Source organism: Mercenaria mercenaria, chromosome 3 (genome assembly GCF_021730395.1).
Source record: "Mercenaria mercenaria strain notata chromosome 3, MADL_Memer_1, whole genome shotgun sequence".
In the NCBI taxonomy this organism is placed as follows: domain Eukaryota; kingdom Metazoa; phylum Mollusca; class Bivalvia; order Venerida; family Veneridae; genus Mercenaria; species Mercenaria mercenaria.
In genome coordinates, this window is record NC_069363.1 from 84,813,674 (window position 1) to 84,831,047 (window position 17,374).

Below are 17,374 nucleotides of genomic sequence, written 5' to 3' on the forward strand. Positions count from 1 at the left end.
CGAAACGAAACAAAAGGAACAACAGACTGGATAATCATAAATCCGTTTCAAGAAATAACTACTGTGAAATATACATACATATTTAAATTACAACAGTATTTGTTTAGGCTGGTATAGTTTTACGGGAAAATGAAATATTGTTACTGATACATATTTGCATTTCTTAAAGTAAAAGCATGGTATACATATGCTCCCAATTTTTTCACGACTGACTGATTTTCATTATTTAACAAATCTATAAATTTATACATATTTGGTCTTCTACAGAATTTTAATGGGATATATTGTTTCCTCAAATCATTATACAATCTACATTCAAGAACAAAATGAAATTCATTTTCTAATACATTGCAAATATGACATCGACGTTCATTTACAGGAATACTTAATGGTCTAGCCGAACGGCCTGCCTCTATCTGTAGCCTATGAGAAGAAACCCTCAACTGAACGAGTGACTGACAAAATTTGTTAACAGAAAGATATTCCAAGTATGGTTGAAATCTAAATGAGGCTATGTTTCGATAAAAGAGTGCACGTGAAGAATTTTCTAATCTATCGTGCCAATTTTGTATAAATTGATCATTTATTCTTTGCTTAACCATGCTTAAGAATAGGTTAGTATTACCTACACTTTGTTGTAACCAGGCATCATAAAAACCTAAAGAACATAACAAATTTTTAAGCAGTGAACACCAATTTACCTTATTTGGAGCATTTTCTAAGTCATCTTTTAACATTTTGTACACAAGAGTTACATATTTATTTTCATTTGTACACACAATTTTTGTCCAGTATTTAATAATGTTATAAAAATGTATACATTTAAAACTAATTCTACCCAGTTCACCATATATAAAATCATTCTGTGTAGTTTTCTTAACTCCTAGTAATTTCTTACAAAATTGTAAATGCACTCTTTCAATGGATAGATCTTTTGAAAAGCCACATACTTCACTGCAATAATTCAAAATAGGCGCGACTAATTTGTCAAACAACTCTAGCTTATTCTTTGGAGATATATAAGTAAATTTATAAAGGTATTTGTTTAACTTAAATACTGCTTTCTGAGCTTGCCCAGCCAAAGTGCTTTGAGCAGTGCTCAATGAACCACCACACGTAAAAACGATGCCTAAGTATGTGAATTTATTTACAATATCTAATAACTCTCCATCATAATAAAAAGCTAAATTTCTGGGTAAAGCGCCCTTCTTAAAAATCATTACTTTAGTTTTTGATGTATTAACTTTCATCTTCCAAGTTTTACAATAATCAGATACCAAATATATACAATGTTGTAATTCTTCTGCTGAGTTAGCAAAAACAACTATATCGTCAGCATATAATAATAAAAATACCTTAAACATATGAACATCTATACTTGAGTACCACTATGAATAAATACATCTTCTAGATCATTAATACACATTGAGAATAAAAAGGGAGACAAGCACTCCCCTTGTCTGACTCCGAGCATACAAGAGAATTCCTCACTAAGTTTGTTTAAGTATTTTACTCTGGACTTAACAGACTTATACATAGATTGTATAATATCTAAAAAATTTCCACGTAGGCCTAACTTAATCAACTTGTACCACAGATTTTCCCTAACTACATAATCAAAAGCTTTTGAAAAATCAATAAATAAGGTGTAGAGTGGCTTCCCTTGATTTAACATATGACTAATAAGTCCATTCAATACAAAAACATTATCTGTTGTACTCATATTTGGCCTGAAACCGGCCTGTGCTTCCACATATACATGGTATTCTTCGGCCCAACTTTTAAGTCTATTATTCAATATACGTGTGAAAAGTTTACCTATACAACTTAATAAAGTAATCCCTCTATAATTATCTACATTATTTACGCTTCCCTTTTTATGTAACGGAACAATGTATCCTTCTGACCATTTTTCTGGAAAATATCCAATGTTAAAAATTTTGTTGAATAGTGTATACAGCACCGGCGCTAAAGTGTCTTTTCCAACAACAAAGAATTCATTTATCATACAATCTGGCCCATCTGATTTATTATTTTTTAACTGTTTTATAGCTAATTTTATTTCACTAACAGAAATCTGCTCATTTAGTTCTTCATTTAGTATAACGGTTCTCCGCATTGACGGTTCGAACCTACAGTCTTATAGCAGTCGCTTGTATGTGATGACCACCCTACCGGCTACGCCAATGGCCTGATCACGATAAAAGTACAGTGTGTTCATATATTTATCATGTTCCTGTATAATTTCTGCAAAACATACATTTGTATTTCACAAGAAAACACGAATGTATTCACGGTATAGTAGTCGCAACTTGACCGCGATGGTTAACCTTAGGCAGATTATTCATATCGATTATTTCATTGTAGAAATATGGGGTGCTTAGTGTAGCCGTCAATTTTAAATTTATGAATGCAAATAGCTGAAGCGTTTAAGTACACCCCTTTTCAATAATAGGTTGTATCTAATTATGTATTATAATACAAAGGTCAACCATCGGGGTCAAGTTGCGTCTACTATATTGTCGTGTAAATCCTGTATTGTGCATGTTGCCATACTGCTTTCATTAATTAATATTCATGACCAGACACAGTTCTATAAATATCGCGCACGCACAAAAAAAACCCCACTCGGTTCTGTTTAACATCAAGAAGCTAGAACAAAACATCAAACAAAAAGGTAGTGTGACATTCTGTTTTCAAACGTATTGTCGCATATATAAACTTTCCTTTAGACAATATTGCATTTAAAATTTTTGATGACCACAATCATCTTGGTGTGACTTTAAGTAGCGAAGGGACACATTGAAAATATATAAGTATCTGCTTAAAAATTATGGCATTATGCACAAACTAAACTTTTCGTTACGCAGGGAAGCTTTGGATCAAATTTATATACCATTTCTCCGACCACTTCTAGAATATTCAACTGTCGTATGGGATAATTGTACTAATTCTGAAAATTAGAAGTGTTCAAAAAACTATCAAAGATACAAAGCGCTTTGAAAATTGAAATAACTCAAATGTCTTTTGTGTCCAGATTTTTGTAAAATTATTTATTGCAAACTTAACAACATCAAGAAAACAAAAGAAAAACAAAACAGACAAACAAAAAAGGAAAGACAAGATGTTGCGTTTTCAAAACGCAAAATCATAACTCGGGTGTATGAACAAATATGTTGTTTTTTGAGGTTTTAAGCTTAAAGGTGAAGATGATAATAATGTCAAGGCCATCTATATATAGGGCAGTTTGTATGTTTTTGTCATAAAGTTTATGAACTAAATTGGGTCATTTATGTGGGCTGTTGGACCAAAAATGTTGTTTATTATGGTTTCAAGTTTGAAAGTGAAAGTCATACTTATGAGGGTCAATGTCATCTATATAATTATAGGTCAGTTTGTAGGTCTTGCCACAATAATTGTTGAGTGTGAATATAAACTAAATCGGGTTATTAATGTGGGCTGTAGGCAATCGAGTTCGTACGGACGGACGGATAAACGGACAGTTCAGTCACTAGATGACCGGGGTATGAAATCAGAAGAACAATGATAACCTTCATTAGTACTACTGAAATATAACTATTCATTGTACTCTGCGTCACTACTCTCGTTTCACTGTCCTTTCCATTTCCCCTTTTTCTCTTCTTTTCAATGTAATAACATTTTACATAACTATAATTATGATAAATATATTTTATAGCCTCATCTCTTGTAACTGATTATTTTTCCTCAATGTATATATTATAACAGTTCCTTAGACGTCCTTTTCGCGGAGGATATCACATTCAATGAATTTTGCTTCAGACTTTAACAATCTATAAACTGCTCTCCCAGAAATTTATAAACACAAAGCCATCAAGTTCAAGTGGGTTTCATGAATGCTGACATAATTATTGATTTGCGGCTATAGCAGCATTGTGTTCGATACTTTTTTTTCTAAACAGACAATACCTAATTCTATTTTCAGAAAGCGTTTATAGAAAACTTATTGGACTTGTATGAACAAGAGACGGAAGAAATGATTGACGTCATTGAAGAAAGCCGTATGGAACTTCGAGGAGATTTTTTGTCATTTGAAGATGAATCGAAATCCCTAAGAGCAGAATCAAGAATGCTAGGTGAGTCAAGTGGTGGCAAGATTTAAAGGTTTTGAATGAGATTGGAGACCAGTATCACAAATGACCTTGGCATTGGTCCATTTCAAAATTCAGCTTAAAATCAACCAGTCTGATGCTAGAATATTGAGAGATACAGGGTTATCTTGCGTAGTTCATTATATAAATACCATATGGCAGCGTGTGTGACATTGATATTGTCAACCCGAGGGCAGAATGTCACCCGAGGCGAAAGCCGAGTGGTGACATTCTGTTCCGAGGGTTGACAATATCAATGTCACACACGCTGCCATATGGTATTTATTTTATTATACCGAACAAAACTAAACACAAAAAAATAAATATGTTTTTGATTCATTTAATTCAGTAGTTTCATCTTTAGCGCGGTAATCAGTTGTGTACACATTGAACAGCGACGTCATTATCATTACAATATGATATTCTGTACAAGGGAGGCAATCATATGGCTATAAAACTGAAGTAGTTATTTGCCCTTATATGACATTCAAAATATCAGCGCGGTCACATGACCTGACAGTCACTTTCGCTTGGTCACGTGTTAAAAAGATTAAAAATGTTTCTGACAGTCAAAATATCTCCTTTTCGGGTAATGGGATTTTACCATTGTAGACAAAAGTGAGGTATAATAATATATAAATATCATATGGCAGCGTGTGAGACATTGATATTGTCAACCCGAGGGCAGTGAAAGCCGAGTGGTGACATTCAGTTTCGAGGGTTGACAATACCAATATCACACTCTCTGCCATATGATACTTATTTTATTATACCGAACAAAATTAAGTACACAAAATCAAAAATTGTTTTACTTTCTGTCTGAATCGTCTGTGTACACATTGAATAGTGACGTCACTACATATATGTGTACAAGGGAGGCAATCATTTCATGATTTGGCTCAAACAATGAAGCAGTTATATTCCCTTATATGACATTCAAACATCAGCGCGGTCACATGACCTAACAGTGACTTTCGCTTGCTCACGTGACGAAAAGGTTAAAAATGTTTTTGATAGACAAAATATCTTTCTCTGGTAGCTCTAATGGGGTTTTATCATTGTAGACAAAAGTGATGTATAATAAAATCAAATATCATATATGGTTAAACCTGCATATACTATAGACTATAGTTGAAAGAATCATAAAGTGGTCATTATTAACAGCTGATCTGTATTCAAAGGTTATATGCACTCCACTGGGATAAGAGCCCTTTGTATAGGCGCTTTACACTTGGATCGAAATTCCTGCAATTGCAGCGTCTTCTGTATCCTTTTATAGAAGACATTATAATAATTCTTCAAACCAAGCTTGATGAAGATCCATGAGGCAAATTTTGAGAAGAAGTTGTTTGAAAGTATTTCTATTTTTAGCTCAAGCGGCATGTACAAGGGGCCGAGCTCCCAAATTTGCATAAATTTCAAAGGCAATGTTATAATGTTGCTACAGAACAGGCTTGGTGAAGATCAATGAAGAGGTTCATGAGAAGAAGTTGTATAAAGATTTTCCTATTTTTAGCTGTAATGCCACTAAGCAGTAAAGTAGACCTATTTGAATTATCTTGAAAAAGGAACCTGCAAAAGTGCTGTAGACCAAGTTTAGTGTAATTCTGGCCTAGTTTCAAAGAAGATGTTTATGAAACTTCTGGACGATAGACTACAGGTCATGAACGCGGGACCATCTACCTATCCTAATAACTCCACCCGACCCTTCAGTTCGGATGAGCTAAAAAATATTTTAAACCCTTGTCATGCTAAATTTCAATAATGAACTTATCTTTTTTTCAATTTGGACAGTACCATTAACTGTTAAAAGGGGTGCTTACCAAAAAGATACTGACTAAATGAGGAACAGTGTAGATCTTGATCAGACTGCACGGAAAACATAAGAATTAGTTGTTTTTAATGATTTTCCATTCAAAATTGAAAAGCGTTTGAAATGGGGTAAACTGCCTTAATTATAAAACTTTATATTTAACGACCGTTAAGTGTTTATTCCAGTCAGTGGTGTATTGGTCAAGACTGCAAGAAAATACTTATTGCCAGGGTCCGATACCAGAGTCGGTCTTGTTTTTTTTTTCTTTTCTTGATTTGGCATTTCTAAGTTAGTTTAGAAACAAAAACTCTTGTTCCAATGTTCATAATATCGCCAAACTTCAGTTTTAAAGATTGATAATTTTAGCCAAATTCTGAAGGTCAGTGCCTTTAATAAATGAACCGGAAACACTGTTAAAATTAGACTGGCTTTCTCAAAGATCCAGATTTTGGCTAAAAATGATTTTCCTTTAAATCTGAAGGTTTTTTCATATTATGAACATTATAACATGAATGTTTATTTCTATTTTTAAAAAATCCACATGATGCTTTATACATGATCTTGATCATGCATAGAATATTAAAATTCATGTAAATAGTATTCTCTATATTTTCAGATGATATAGAATAGCAAACTCAGTGCATAGAAAATACAAAATGCATAAGATATATAATAATTTTACTTGAAGTTTTCATTTGCCACAATTTTGAAACAATAAAAGAACACTTACTTAATTTTCACTATGTTGAATTAAAAGCAACAACTTCTTTTTGTAATAGATTCAAGGTGTAACAATACATGTACAGATAAAAATGATCCAGATACAAATACATCACAATATATCACTATTGCTTTAAATTTGAAGATAGTTTATATGATTTGGCAGTCTGGGTAACCCATTGAAACAACATTAAATGCATTGGATCCCCCGCCTTAATTATATTTTAAAACTAAAATGAAAACTGTATACTCGTAAACACATAAATATGTGTTTTTTTTATTACGTTACAAAAATGCTTTTTTTTTACTTAAACTGTCGAGCGACACTGTCAGATGCCAAGCTGTATGGTCAGTCCGCACGGGCACTGTACCTGACATGAACAGTATTACCATAAAAAAACTAGCTAATTATGAAATAGAAAACCACGAGCATTTATCACAATTATACATTTCTAAGATGGCAAATACAATTAGTATGAACATCACTTAAAAATATACGACATTTCAATCATTTTTAAACGTGCCGAATTAAACAAGTGTTTATTTGTTCTTATTTGTAACGTTCTTCAGTTTTCACGCATGTTTTTCCAGTCACGAATAGCACAGCAAAAAAAGTACGCGTCTCAAAACACTGTACGGTTATCGTTGCTTGATCTAGGAACATAATTATTGTGTCAGTTACTGATAGGTTATCGATACGATTTTGAAGAAAATTACTTTTTATCAGAATGTTAGCTAATATTGCTGAAACACCGAAACATGGGGAAAACGGATGCTTTCTCAGAAAAGGTTATCAAAGGTAACTTTAGAAACCGTTTTTATGTGTGTATTATGTTAATTTTCAAAACTGAGGCAATTAAAAATATAACAGCATATCTAGTTTTGAACATGGACTAAAAAGTAGTTACTTAGAAGGCAATCCGCCTTCTTCTTCCGTTTTTTACAACAGATACAAGGTTGCATATTTTGAAAACAAGTTTGGTTAAAAATAGTATCAATTCGAGATAATAGTCTCATTCAATCTAGCTTAACTTAGAAGCACTGTGTAAACACTCAGCTAACCCATCTCTTTCAGAGAAATGACGGGGTTTTAAATTTAATTAAACCTGTATGTACTGTTTTATCACTCGGCCAACCCATTTACTGTTGGGATGGTTTCTTCGAGAGTTACAAGTACTGTTTGACGGGTTCAAGATCCGAGAATATATTTTTGTTGACTTCCGCTACACACACTGAGACTGTATCAACAAATGGTGGCGGCGTGTGAAACTCAATGTCTGGTTCTCCAAAAGTACTGAATTTTATTTTTCTGTTGTGACTTCCAAACCCATATTCTTCGTCCATTTCCCAGTAAGAATCTCGAAAGGTTGACCGGTTCGCCTTCTCACCGTGTCTGTCGCATTTTGGAGACAAGTGATATTGCGGTCCGTTTTCAACAAATTCTAATACCTTTGAGTGAAACTTGTATTGATATTTGATTGTAAGAACTCGATTTGCAGATGATACAATTAAGAATCTATCGTCCGTTTCAAGAATGTCAACATCAACAAACATTAACTCTTCACATTTTGTCGTATCAAGCGATTCCTTGTGCAACAGAGTATATGACTTTGCTTTACCTCCATTCTCGAGTGGGCCAAGGTCAACCAGGATAGCAAGGTTTTCACCTACTCCTTTCGTGAAAAGAATGATTAATTCATTTGATACGGAGCTGCGTTTGACGGTCATATGAGACCACTCTTTGAAACTTTCTCCTCGTCTTTCCAAAATACCCTCAGTTGAAAATATTGGTTGCAATGCAAGACCTGTAAGGTCAAAAGTATATCCTCGAAACTCGATTAGGTGTGACGCAAACTGTCTCGTGTTTCTTGTTATAAGGTATAGAACACCATTTCTCCCATATTCAAACTGAAAATGTGTCATGTTCTCGGCAGCTACTATTATATCCTTGATGTTGAAATTTGTCCAGCGTTTGCTTTTGAAGTTGTACCTCACAAGTCTGCATTTGTTACTGATATCACGAAACATCATTTCCTCGCCAGTCACTACAATGTCACAGAAAATATTAGCTGCATGTTGTTGACGCATTTGTGTGGTTGGTTGGTAAGGGCGTCCGTCAACCTGTTCAAAATACTTATCTTCACCAAAAGTGGCAATATGAAACCAAACTCTCGAATCCGGTTGATACACGCACAGATCACATGTTTCGTTCGGACCAACCAACAATTCTTGGCAACGTTTTGGCGACACAAGAAAGCGACAGCTAGGGTCATTTCTGTCTTTAGTCGACGCTCTGTTGATACATGTTCTCTTTGAAAATGTAAATATCCCGACACTAGTATGTTTATCTAAGTGTTCAAATACATGTTCTTTGCTACGGAGAAAGTTGTTGAAAAGTAGACGGAATTTTTGCAACATTTCAGGCTCACATGACTTTCGAAGAGCGACTGCCATTCTATTTATATTTGCAATCGTTTTCTTTTTCTCACATTGAAACGGAACTGTTTGAGCGGTTTTACACTGTTCAAAATACTGGATTATATCAGCTACTAACGTAAACTGTTTGTCTGTCAGCTCCGGACTTTTGGACAACCATTTTAATAAGAAATTGAAAAGGCTTTCCTTGGAGCAATGTTTCATGATACCCGACAACATTAACTGCTTGAGCTCCTCGTCATTGAGATATGAAGCTACATCTTCTTCATAAATGATATAATCGTGAAATCTGGTTTCCAGTAACGATTGAAACTTCCGTGTATAATGTTTAGGTAAGGCGTAGTTTGAGGCAATGAGATAGTGTTGCACACATGTTTCTAATGACGTTGTTTCCGACATGAACTTGGCACATTTTTCAGTTAAACTGTCTACAAGGAAAAAGGAACTTACTTTCAAAACCTGACTCAAGTTGTGCTTGGTTATTTCTACTTTACCGTTGCTTATAAAATCCAACAAAATTCTTAGATCTTCTATTTTCTCCACGTCCTTTGTTAGATCAAGCTCTTTAGCATCGGAGTCGGAAAAATGACCCGAAAACAGTGCTTTAAAATATTCACTTGAAACGATCAGTGTTTCTTTGTCGACATTAACTTTCTCTTCTCCAACTCTCAATACAACGAGATTGTTCAGTTGAAGCTCCTTCGAACTTTTATCTTCTTTTTGTTGTGCTTTTTGTGGCTTTTCCTTCTCTCTTTTTCGGACTTCAGTAGATAAACGCCCCTTTCTGGTGTTTAGGTTTTGTGATCTTCTCCTCTGCTTTGGTCGAAGGTCTTCTGGTGTGCCGTTGTCTGTTTTGTCCATTTCATCCGTGTCCGTTGTATCCCTAAAAAATAAATTAGTCGGAAATATAGAAAGAAACAGAAATACAACATAAGTCTATTTATACTTTTATTAACTCACCTGATCACAAAGTGCTTGGGGTGAGTTATTGTGATCGCTCATCGTTCGGTGTCCGTATGTCGTCCGTCCTTCCGTACACACTTTCTTTAGACAAGATCTCCTCCTAAACCATCAGGCCAATTTTGATGAAACTTCACAGGGATGTTCCTTAGATAATCCTTTTAAAAATTGTTCAAAGAATTTTAATCCATACAGAACTCTGGTTGCCATTCTTGTCCAAAACCACAGGTTTTTGATATTTGTTATTTAACATCATCTAGTAGTCCTCTACCAAGACTGTTCAAATATGACCCCGCCCCGGGGGTCACATGGTTTATATAGACTAATAAAGGGAAAAACGCGAATTCTTGTCCAAAACCACACCCCCCAGGGCTTTGATATTTGGTATGTAGCATCATCTTGTAATTCTCTACAAAGACTGTTCAAATTATCACCCTAGGATCAAATAAGGCACCACCCTCGGGTTAATATAATAATATTACATAGACTTATATAGTGAAAACTTGGAAAATCTTCTTGTCCAAATCTACAAGGCCTAGGGCTTTGATATTTTGTATGTAGCATCATCTAATGGTCCTCTGCCAAGGTTTTTCAAATTATCCCCCTAGGATCAAATATGACCCCGCCCTGGGGGTCACATGGTTTATATAGACTTATATAGAGAAAACTTTGAAAATCTTATTGTACAAAACCACATGGCCTAGGGCTTAGATATTTGGTATACAGCATCGTGTAGAAATCCTTTAGCAAGATTATTCAAATTATCCCCCCTGGGGTTAAAACTGGCCCCACCCCGGGGCACATGATTTAAATAGACTTGTATAGGAAAAAAACCTTAAACATTATTGTCTCAAACCATAAGGCCCAGAGCTTAGATATTTAGTATGTGGCATGCTCTAGTGGTTCACTACTAAGATTATTCAAATCATGACCCTAGGGTCAATATATGCCACGCCCGTGGGGTCCCTTGTTTTACATTGACTTATATAGGAAAAATCTTTAAAAATGTTCTTGTCCAGAACCGTAAGGCCCAGACCTTACCTTAGATATTTGGTACATAGTATTTCTAGCGGTCACCTATCAAGTTTGTTCTAATCATGACCTTTGGTCAAAATTGACCGCGCCCTTGGTATGTAGCATGCTATAGTGGTTCTCTACTGAGATTATTCAATTCATGACCCTGGGATCAATATAGGCCACCTTGTTTTACTAGGACTTTTTTGTTTTCGAAGTAATGACACAGAAATCTGGACCACAAGTATAATGTTTGATACAGATCTTTAATAGTCTTAATTGTGACCTACTGATCTACTTTCTTCTTTTTGTCTTTTTGAAGGTACAGCATAGAAATTTGGACCACATGTAAAACTTTTGATATAGATTTCAATACACATCTTTGATATCTTAACCCTAACCTGCTGATCTACTTTCTTGTTTTTGAAACTACAGTAAAGATATTTGGATCATCGGTATACTTTTACAAAGGATTTCAGTAGTTATCTTGAATAATCTTTACCATGACCTACTCATCTAGATTTTTGAAGCTTTAGCAAAAAAAATTGTTCAAGCAAGAGCTAAACTCAGGTGAGCGATATAGGGCCAACAAGGCCTTGTATAAATAATGAATATCAAGTGAAACTTATTTCAGATCAAGAGATGGCATCACGTACCAACTGCCAGTCCTCTAGACCATCTCAATCCTAATATGGCACACACATTTAAAACTGTCAGTTCTAGGAAATAACACAGGTAATCACTGTCAGTCCTAGCAAATACCTTAGATACCAACTGCCAGTCAAACAAGGTACCCCTGGTGTCAACCGCTAATTCTAGGAGATACCAAAAATACCAACAGCTAGCCCAAGGACTTCCAGTTGGTACCCGGAGTATATCCTAGGAAATATCTCAGGAATCCAGTTCAAAAATCATCTGCAAGCCCTTGAAAATACCCCCGGCACCAGATGTCAATCATATAGGATACATCAGATACCATCTGCCACTTCTAAGAGATACCTAAGGTACCAACTGCCAGTCCTAGGAAAAACTCAAGTACCAAATGAAATATATCAGATACCAACTGCCATTCCTAGGAGATACCTAAGGTACAATCAACCAGTCCTAGGAGATGCCTAAGTTACCGCCAACCAGTCCTAGGAAATACCTAAGGTACCATCAACCTGTCATAGGAGATACCTTAGGTACCATCAACCAGTCCTAGGAGATACCTAAGGTACCATCAACCAGTCCTAGGAGATACCTAAGGTACCATCAATCAGTCCTAGGAGATACCTAAGGTATCATCTGCCAGTCCTAGGAGATACCTAAGGTACCATCTGCCAGTCCTAGGAGATACCTTAGGTACCATCAACCAGTCCTAGGAGATACCTAAGTACCATCAACCGAGAATACCTAGTACCATCACCAGTCCTAGGAGATACCTTAAGTACCATCAACCAGTCCTAGGAGATACCTAAGGTACCATCAACCAGTCCTAGGAGATACCTAAGGTACCATCAACCAGTCCTAGGAGATACCTAAGGTACCATCTGCCAGTCCTAGGAGATACCTAAGGTACCATCAACCAGTCCTAGGAGATACCTAAGGTACCATCAACCAGTCCTAGGAGATACCTAAGGTACTAGGAAATACCTATGGTACCATCAACCAGTCCTAGGAGATACCTAAGGTACCATCAACCAGTCCTAGAAGATACCTTAGGTACCATCAACCAGTCCTAGGAGATACCTAAGGTACCATTAACTAGTCCTAGAAGATACCTAAGGTACCATCAGTCAGTCCTAGGAGATACCTAAGGTACCATCTGCCAGTCCTAGGAGATACCTAAGGTACTAGGAAATACCTAAGGTACCCTCAACCAGTCCTAGGAGATACCTAAGGTAGTAGGTAATACCTAAGGTACCATCAATCAGTCCTATGAGATACCTAAGGTACCATCAACCAGTTCTAGGAGATACCTAAGGTACCATCTGCCAGTCCTAGGAGATACCCAAGGTTCTAAATGCCAGTGATAGAAGATACCTAAGGTACCATCAGTCAGTCCTAGGAGATACCTAAGGTACCATCAACCAGTCCTAGGAGATACCCAAGGTACCATCAACCAGTCCTAGGAGATACCTAAGGCACCATCAATCAGTCCTAGGAAATCCCTAAGGTACCATTAATCAGTCCGAGGAGATACCTAAGGTACCATCAACCAGTCATAGGAGATACCTAAGGTACCATCTGCCAGTCATAGGAGATACCTAAGGTACCATCAACCAGTCCGAGGAGATACCTAAGGTAATATCTGCCAGTCTTAGGATATACCTCAGGTTCCAACTGTCAGTGTTAGAAGATACCTCAGGTACCATTTGCCTGTCCTGGAGATACATCAGATACGAACTGCCAGTCTTAGAGGATGGAATGCCAAATACACAAAGAATGATCAGGCTCGAACAATTGACGGATGATTAAAATTGAAAACCAAAGAAGAAAACTACTGGCCAAGAACAATAAGCAATTCCTAGAAGTTATCATTTTAATTAGAAAATAAAGCCAAAAACAACGAACCACGTAGCGAAATGGGTAAGCAGTTTATTGGCTGAAAGGACGCATTGTGCTGAGAATTCATTTTATCATTTCAAAAATGAACAGTCCTCTTTGTAATAAAAGTCAAATAGCATAATTTACTGATGGGAGCGATTGTCCCACATAGAATATAGTTTACTTTTATTTGAACAGTGACATCAATATTTATCTTATGTGTTATTCTTTCAAAAAAAAAAAAAAAAAAAGAACTCGGAACACAATGATTTAGAATAGCTAGCTCCGTCATCCGTGTAAAAAATTATAGAGCAACACACCATTCCTAGCTGATCCGTAGTGGATGTAATGATGTAATTGTTCTAATAACAGGTACTGTTATTATAGTATATGTTCTAATTCATTTTCATTCAGACAAACGTAAATAATTTATCATTTGACTTCATAATTCATAATAAACCAGAAACACAGTATAGGAGTGATAACAACTGCTTGGCAACGGAGGATTACATGTTCTACGAAACTGGTATTATTGGTTTAACATATAATGTTCCGCGCCCTCTGTTTACACATAATTTACATTCAAATACAAATTTTAAAAGATCATATTTCCAAGGATGGCGATGAATCCTTGCTATTTCTTATAACATCAATTTCTTATAACATCAGACCAACCTTTGATGTTATCTTGACACAGAATACCTATGAGATGATACCCGTACAATGAATACACTGAATACCTATGATATGATATCCGTACACCGAACACCTATGATATGACATCCGTACAGTGAATACCTATGATATGACACCCGTACAGTGAATACCTATGATATGATACCCGTGCACTGAATACCTATGGTTTGATGCCCGTACACTGAAAACCTATGATATGACATCCGTACACTGAATGCCTTTGATATGATACCTGTACGCTGAATACCTATGGTATGATATCCGTACACTGAATACCTATGACATGATATCCGTACACTGAATACCTATGATATGATACCCGTACACTTACTACCTATGATATGATACCCATGATACTTGTAGTTTCTTTGATATAATGTTTACGTTTCATATAACATTGCTAATTAAGTGATCATTTACTACACAAATTACATATATTTTATACTTAACAAAAGTATTTACAAAATAACGCTTTACAAAATATGTCTCAAGTATATTGTGGTTTGATAAAACGCCTGGATTTTTAATTGTTTAAATAATTTACATTAAGGATATTAACAAGCCTTATCCGAACTTAAGTTTATATAGTGTATAATTATATATAATGTACACTGTCTTGCCATTTATTCGGCCTGACGGAATACTTAAAATAAACTTATGGTATTGCTATTAAAATACATGATGTTTTTCCCGCTATCTCTCGCTGCCCCGACATATCATTTTTTCGTAATGCCAGACTATATTATATTACTCTTTTATTTTTCCATACCATGTCATTTCATGTTCCATGTGCCAGTGTTGGTTTTTCTAGTCATAATTATTGGACCAAAGGAAGTTGTATGATAGTATTTTGTTAATGTTCTTGCTGTGTTATTCTAATGCCCTTATGGGCCAAACTTTTCTAAACAGCCTTGAAACCTTGTCTCATCTTAAGGTCAAGGTAAGGTTAAGGTCAAGGAAAGGTTAAGGTCAGGGCAAGTATCGCATGTATAAAAGTGTCGTATATGTTTGTTTTAACGTAGCGGATTGAGAAACTTACAATTCTTGCATTCAGCCTTATCGATCTATAAATAATTTCAGGTTTTGCTACTTTCGGTTTGCTACTTTCGTTTTAATCGCAAACTCGATATCAATCAGTTATATCTCTTTATTAACCGTTAACTCTAAGTAATTTAAAGTCACGACAGTAACAACACAATAGAAAAACACGGTACTGAGACCGCGTATTTCGAAAAGAAATAAAGTAAAACCCGGAAGTTGTACACGTACTCAATAATGAACTAACAAGACCAAGTGTAAAATATTGCTTTTCGCTTTAAAAATAGTCCGTAATTATCAAATTTAACGTTGTTATGTTCCACAACAAATCAATAGGTTAGTGACAATCGCCACAGCATATGATTATTCGGACTGAATGTATACAAATAAAAGACATATAAATATATATAAACACGGAAAAAAATCATATCTGAATAATTTCTGCATGGAAGTTGAAAATTATTTCCTTACCAGCCGCCTAAACGTCGTCTCAAAACTGGAGTATCTGTAACGAACAAAAACTCATGTTTTAATATCCTTTCTCATAACAGGATTAAATAAGGGTATTTATTTATCCAAATGTAACAAATCCAGATCCAGTACGTGTTTTTCTATTAAATCATAGCGACGAATTAGCTTCCGGCTTCTCTAGCATTGCAAAATATCTCTTCTCAGAAAAGTTCTATTTATAAACAGTGATTAATATCTTATTAATATATTTTTGAACCAATTGTTTTATTTATATTTTATAGAGAATATGAACTTATCTTGATTCTGGAGTTGGGTTTAAAATGCATTGTTTTATCAGAATAGCTCTACCAGTGAACTTTTTCACCGACTTTACTTCATATGAATAAAGTATGTACACGAACATGCAGTTAATCCGATAACCCATTGACAGATAAAACCGTCTCATATCAAATCAAATTTCATAAAATAAAATGTGTATTAATAACACATCTTTAAATATATTTTGATGTAAAATTGTAGAAGAAATACATACCTATTTTGATATTAAACGCTTATATTGATAAAACGTCTTTCCTGTGGACTCATTTTACGCAGCGACACTCCTTTCACTATTGACTAACGGTTAACGATATCATACGTAATTATCGATAATACGAAGCAAGGCCAAAGGGATATAATTCATCTGATTTCAGTCTATCCACGAGAGTACTTACCCATCATATGCTGTCCGCTGTCCGATAAAGAGGACATTGAGAAAAGTGAAAGGATACTCCTTCCTTTCGAAGTAAAAAATATAGCTTCAGAGGACACATTTTATCTCAAGAAATAAAATAAACAGATTGAAGGTTTGCGATAAATAAAATAAATTGAATGCCTATAAATGTTCAAATATTGTCAAAAGTCTGCTATACGGAAAGCATGACTACGCCTACCAATTTTCAAAAGTATACTGGAAGTGGTATACCGTTCCTCCATAAGAAAACAAAGAAAACTAACAACAGTTTCTTCGGGTTGAGCATCTTTTTAACATTTTTTCCCAGTCATATAACGCCGTTGTCTACTTATCCGTCCTATTCACATTACACTGCCACCGGACTGACAGGTCCTAGAATGGTCGACATTGAATATAAAAACGCATTGAATGTACAACATTAGACCTAACGCAAACATTATTTCGCACGTATTGAGTGTGTAATATACTGACTACTAGTTGTGGTTAGGTTAAACCTAGGTTTAATAGTGTACATTCAATGTTGGAGAATTAATGCCGACATTAAACCTAACCACAACTTATTACACACTCAATACGTGCATACGCATATACCCAATAGGTGCGAATCAATGTTGGCGGTCCTAGAACCGTCCTCTTAATGCCAAGCGCCATCGATTTCCCCTGATTCATTAGAAGGATAGCTTTGTGTAGAAGAAAGTAAGAGGCCTGTTAATTATGCTAATTAAAGGTTCAGCATAACTGCGAGTGGAAGATTTGTGACGTACCTAAACTGGTACATGTATAGCATCGACCAGTTATGCAAAAAAGAAACTTTCTCAACTTGTCATTGCATTC

General features: G+C 35.3%; 2 protein-coding genes across 4 annotated transcripts in view; one reads left to right on the forward strand and one right to left on the reverse strand.

Moving 5' to 3' along the window:
• The window catches only part of LOC123524206 (peptidyl-prolyl cis-trans isomerase G-like), a 34,723-nt gene that overhangs the window by 13,800 nt on the left and 3,549 nt on the right, over window positions 1-17,374 (forward strand). Inside the window, exon 2 of the mRNA XM_045302246.2 lies at window positions 3,965-4,115. Within this exon, the coding sequence (XP_045158181.2) occupies window positions 3,965-4,115 (151 nt within the window). The remainder of the gene's footprint in view (window positions 1-3,964; window positions 4,116-17,374) is intronic.
• On the reverse strand, window positions 6,605-16,455 carry LOC123524205 (uncharacterized). 3 transcript variants are annotated; one of them, XM_045302244.2, is made up of 3 exons: window positions 16,340-16,455; window positions 15,808-15,841; window positions 6,605-9,982 (listed from the first exon to the last, which is right to left on the reverse strand). In XM_045302244.2, the coding sequence occupies exon 3, from the start codon at window positions 9,958-9,960 to the stop codon at window positions 7,831-7,833; it is 2,130 nt and encodes a 709-aa protein (XP_045158179.2). In that variant the 5' UTR covers window positions 9,961-9,982; window positions 15,808-15,841; window positions 16,340-16,455; the 3' UTR covers window positions 6,605-7,830. The 3 variants fall into 3 exon arrangements, with proteins under 3 accessions (XP_045158179.2, XP_045158180.2, XP_045158178.2); XM_045302245.2 differs by lacking the exon at window positions 15,808-15,841 and having other exon boundaries at window positions 16,340-16,435; XM_045302243.2 differs by lacking the exon at window positions 16,340-16,455 and having other exon boundaries at window positions 15,808-15,993.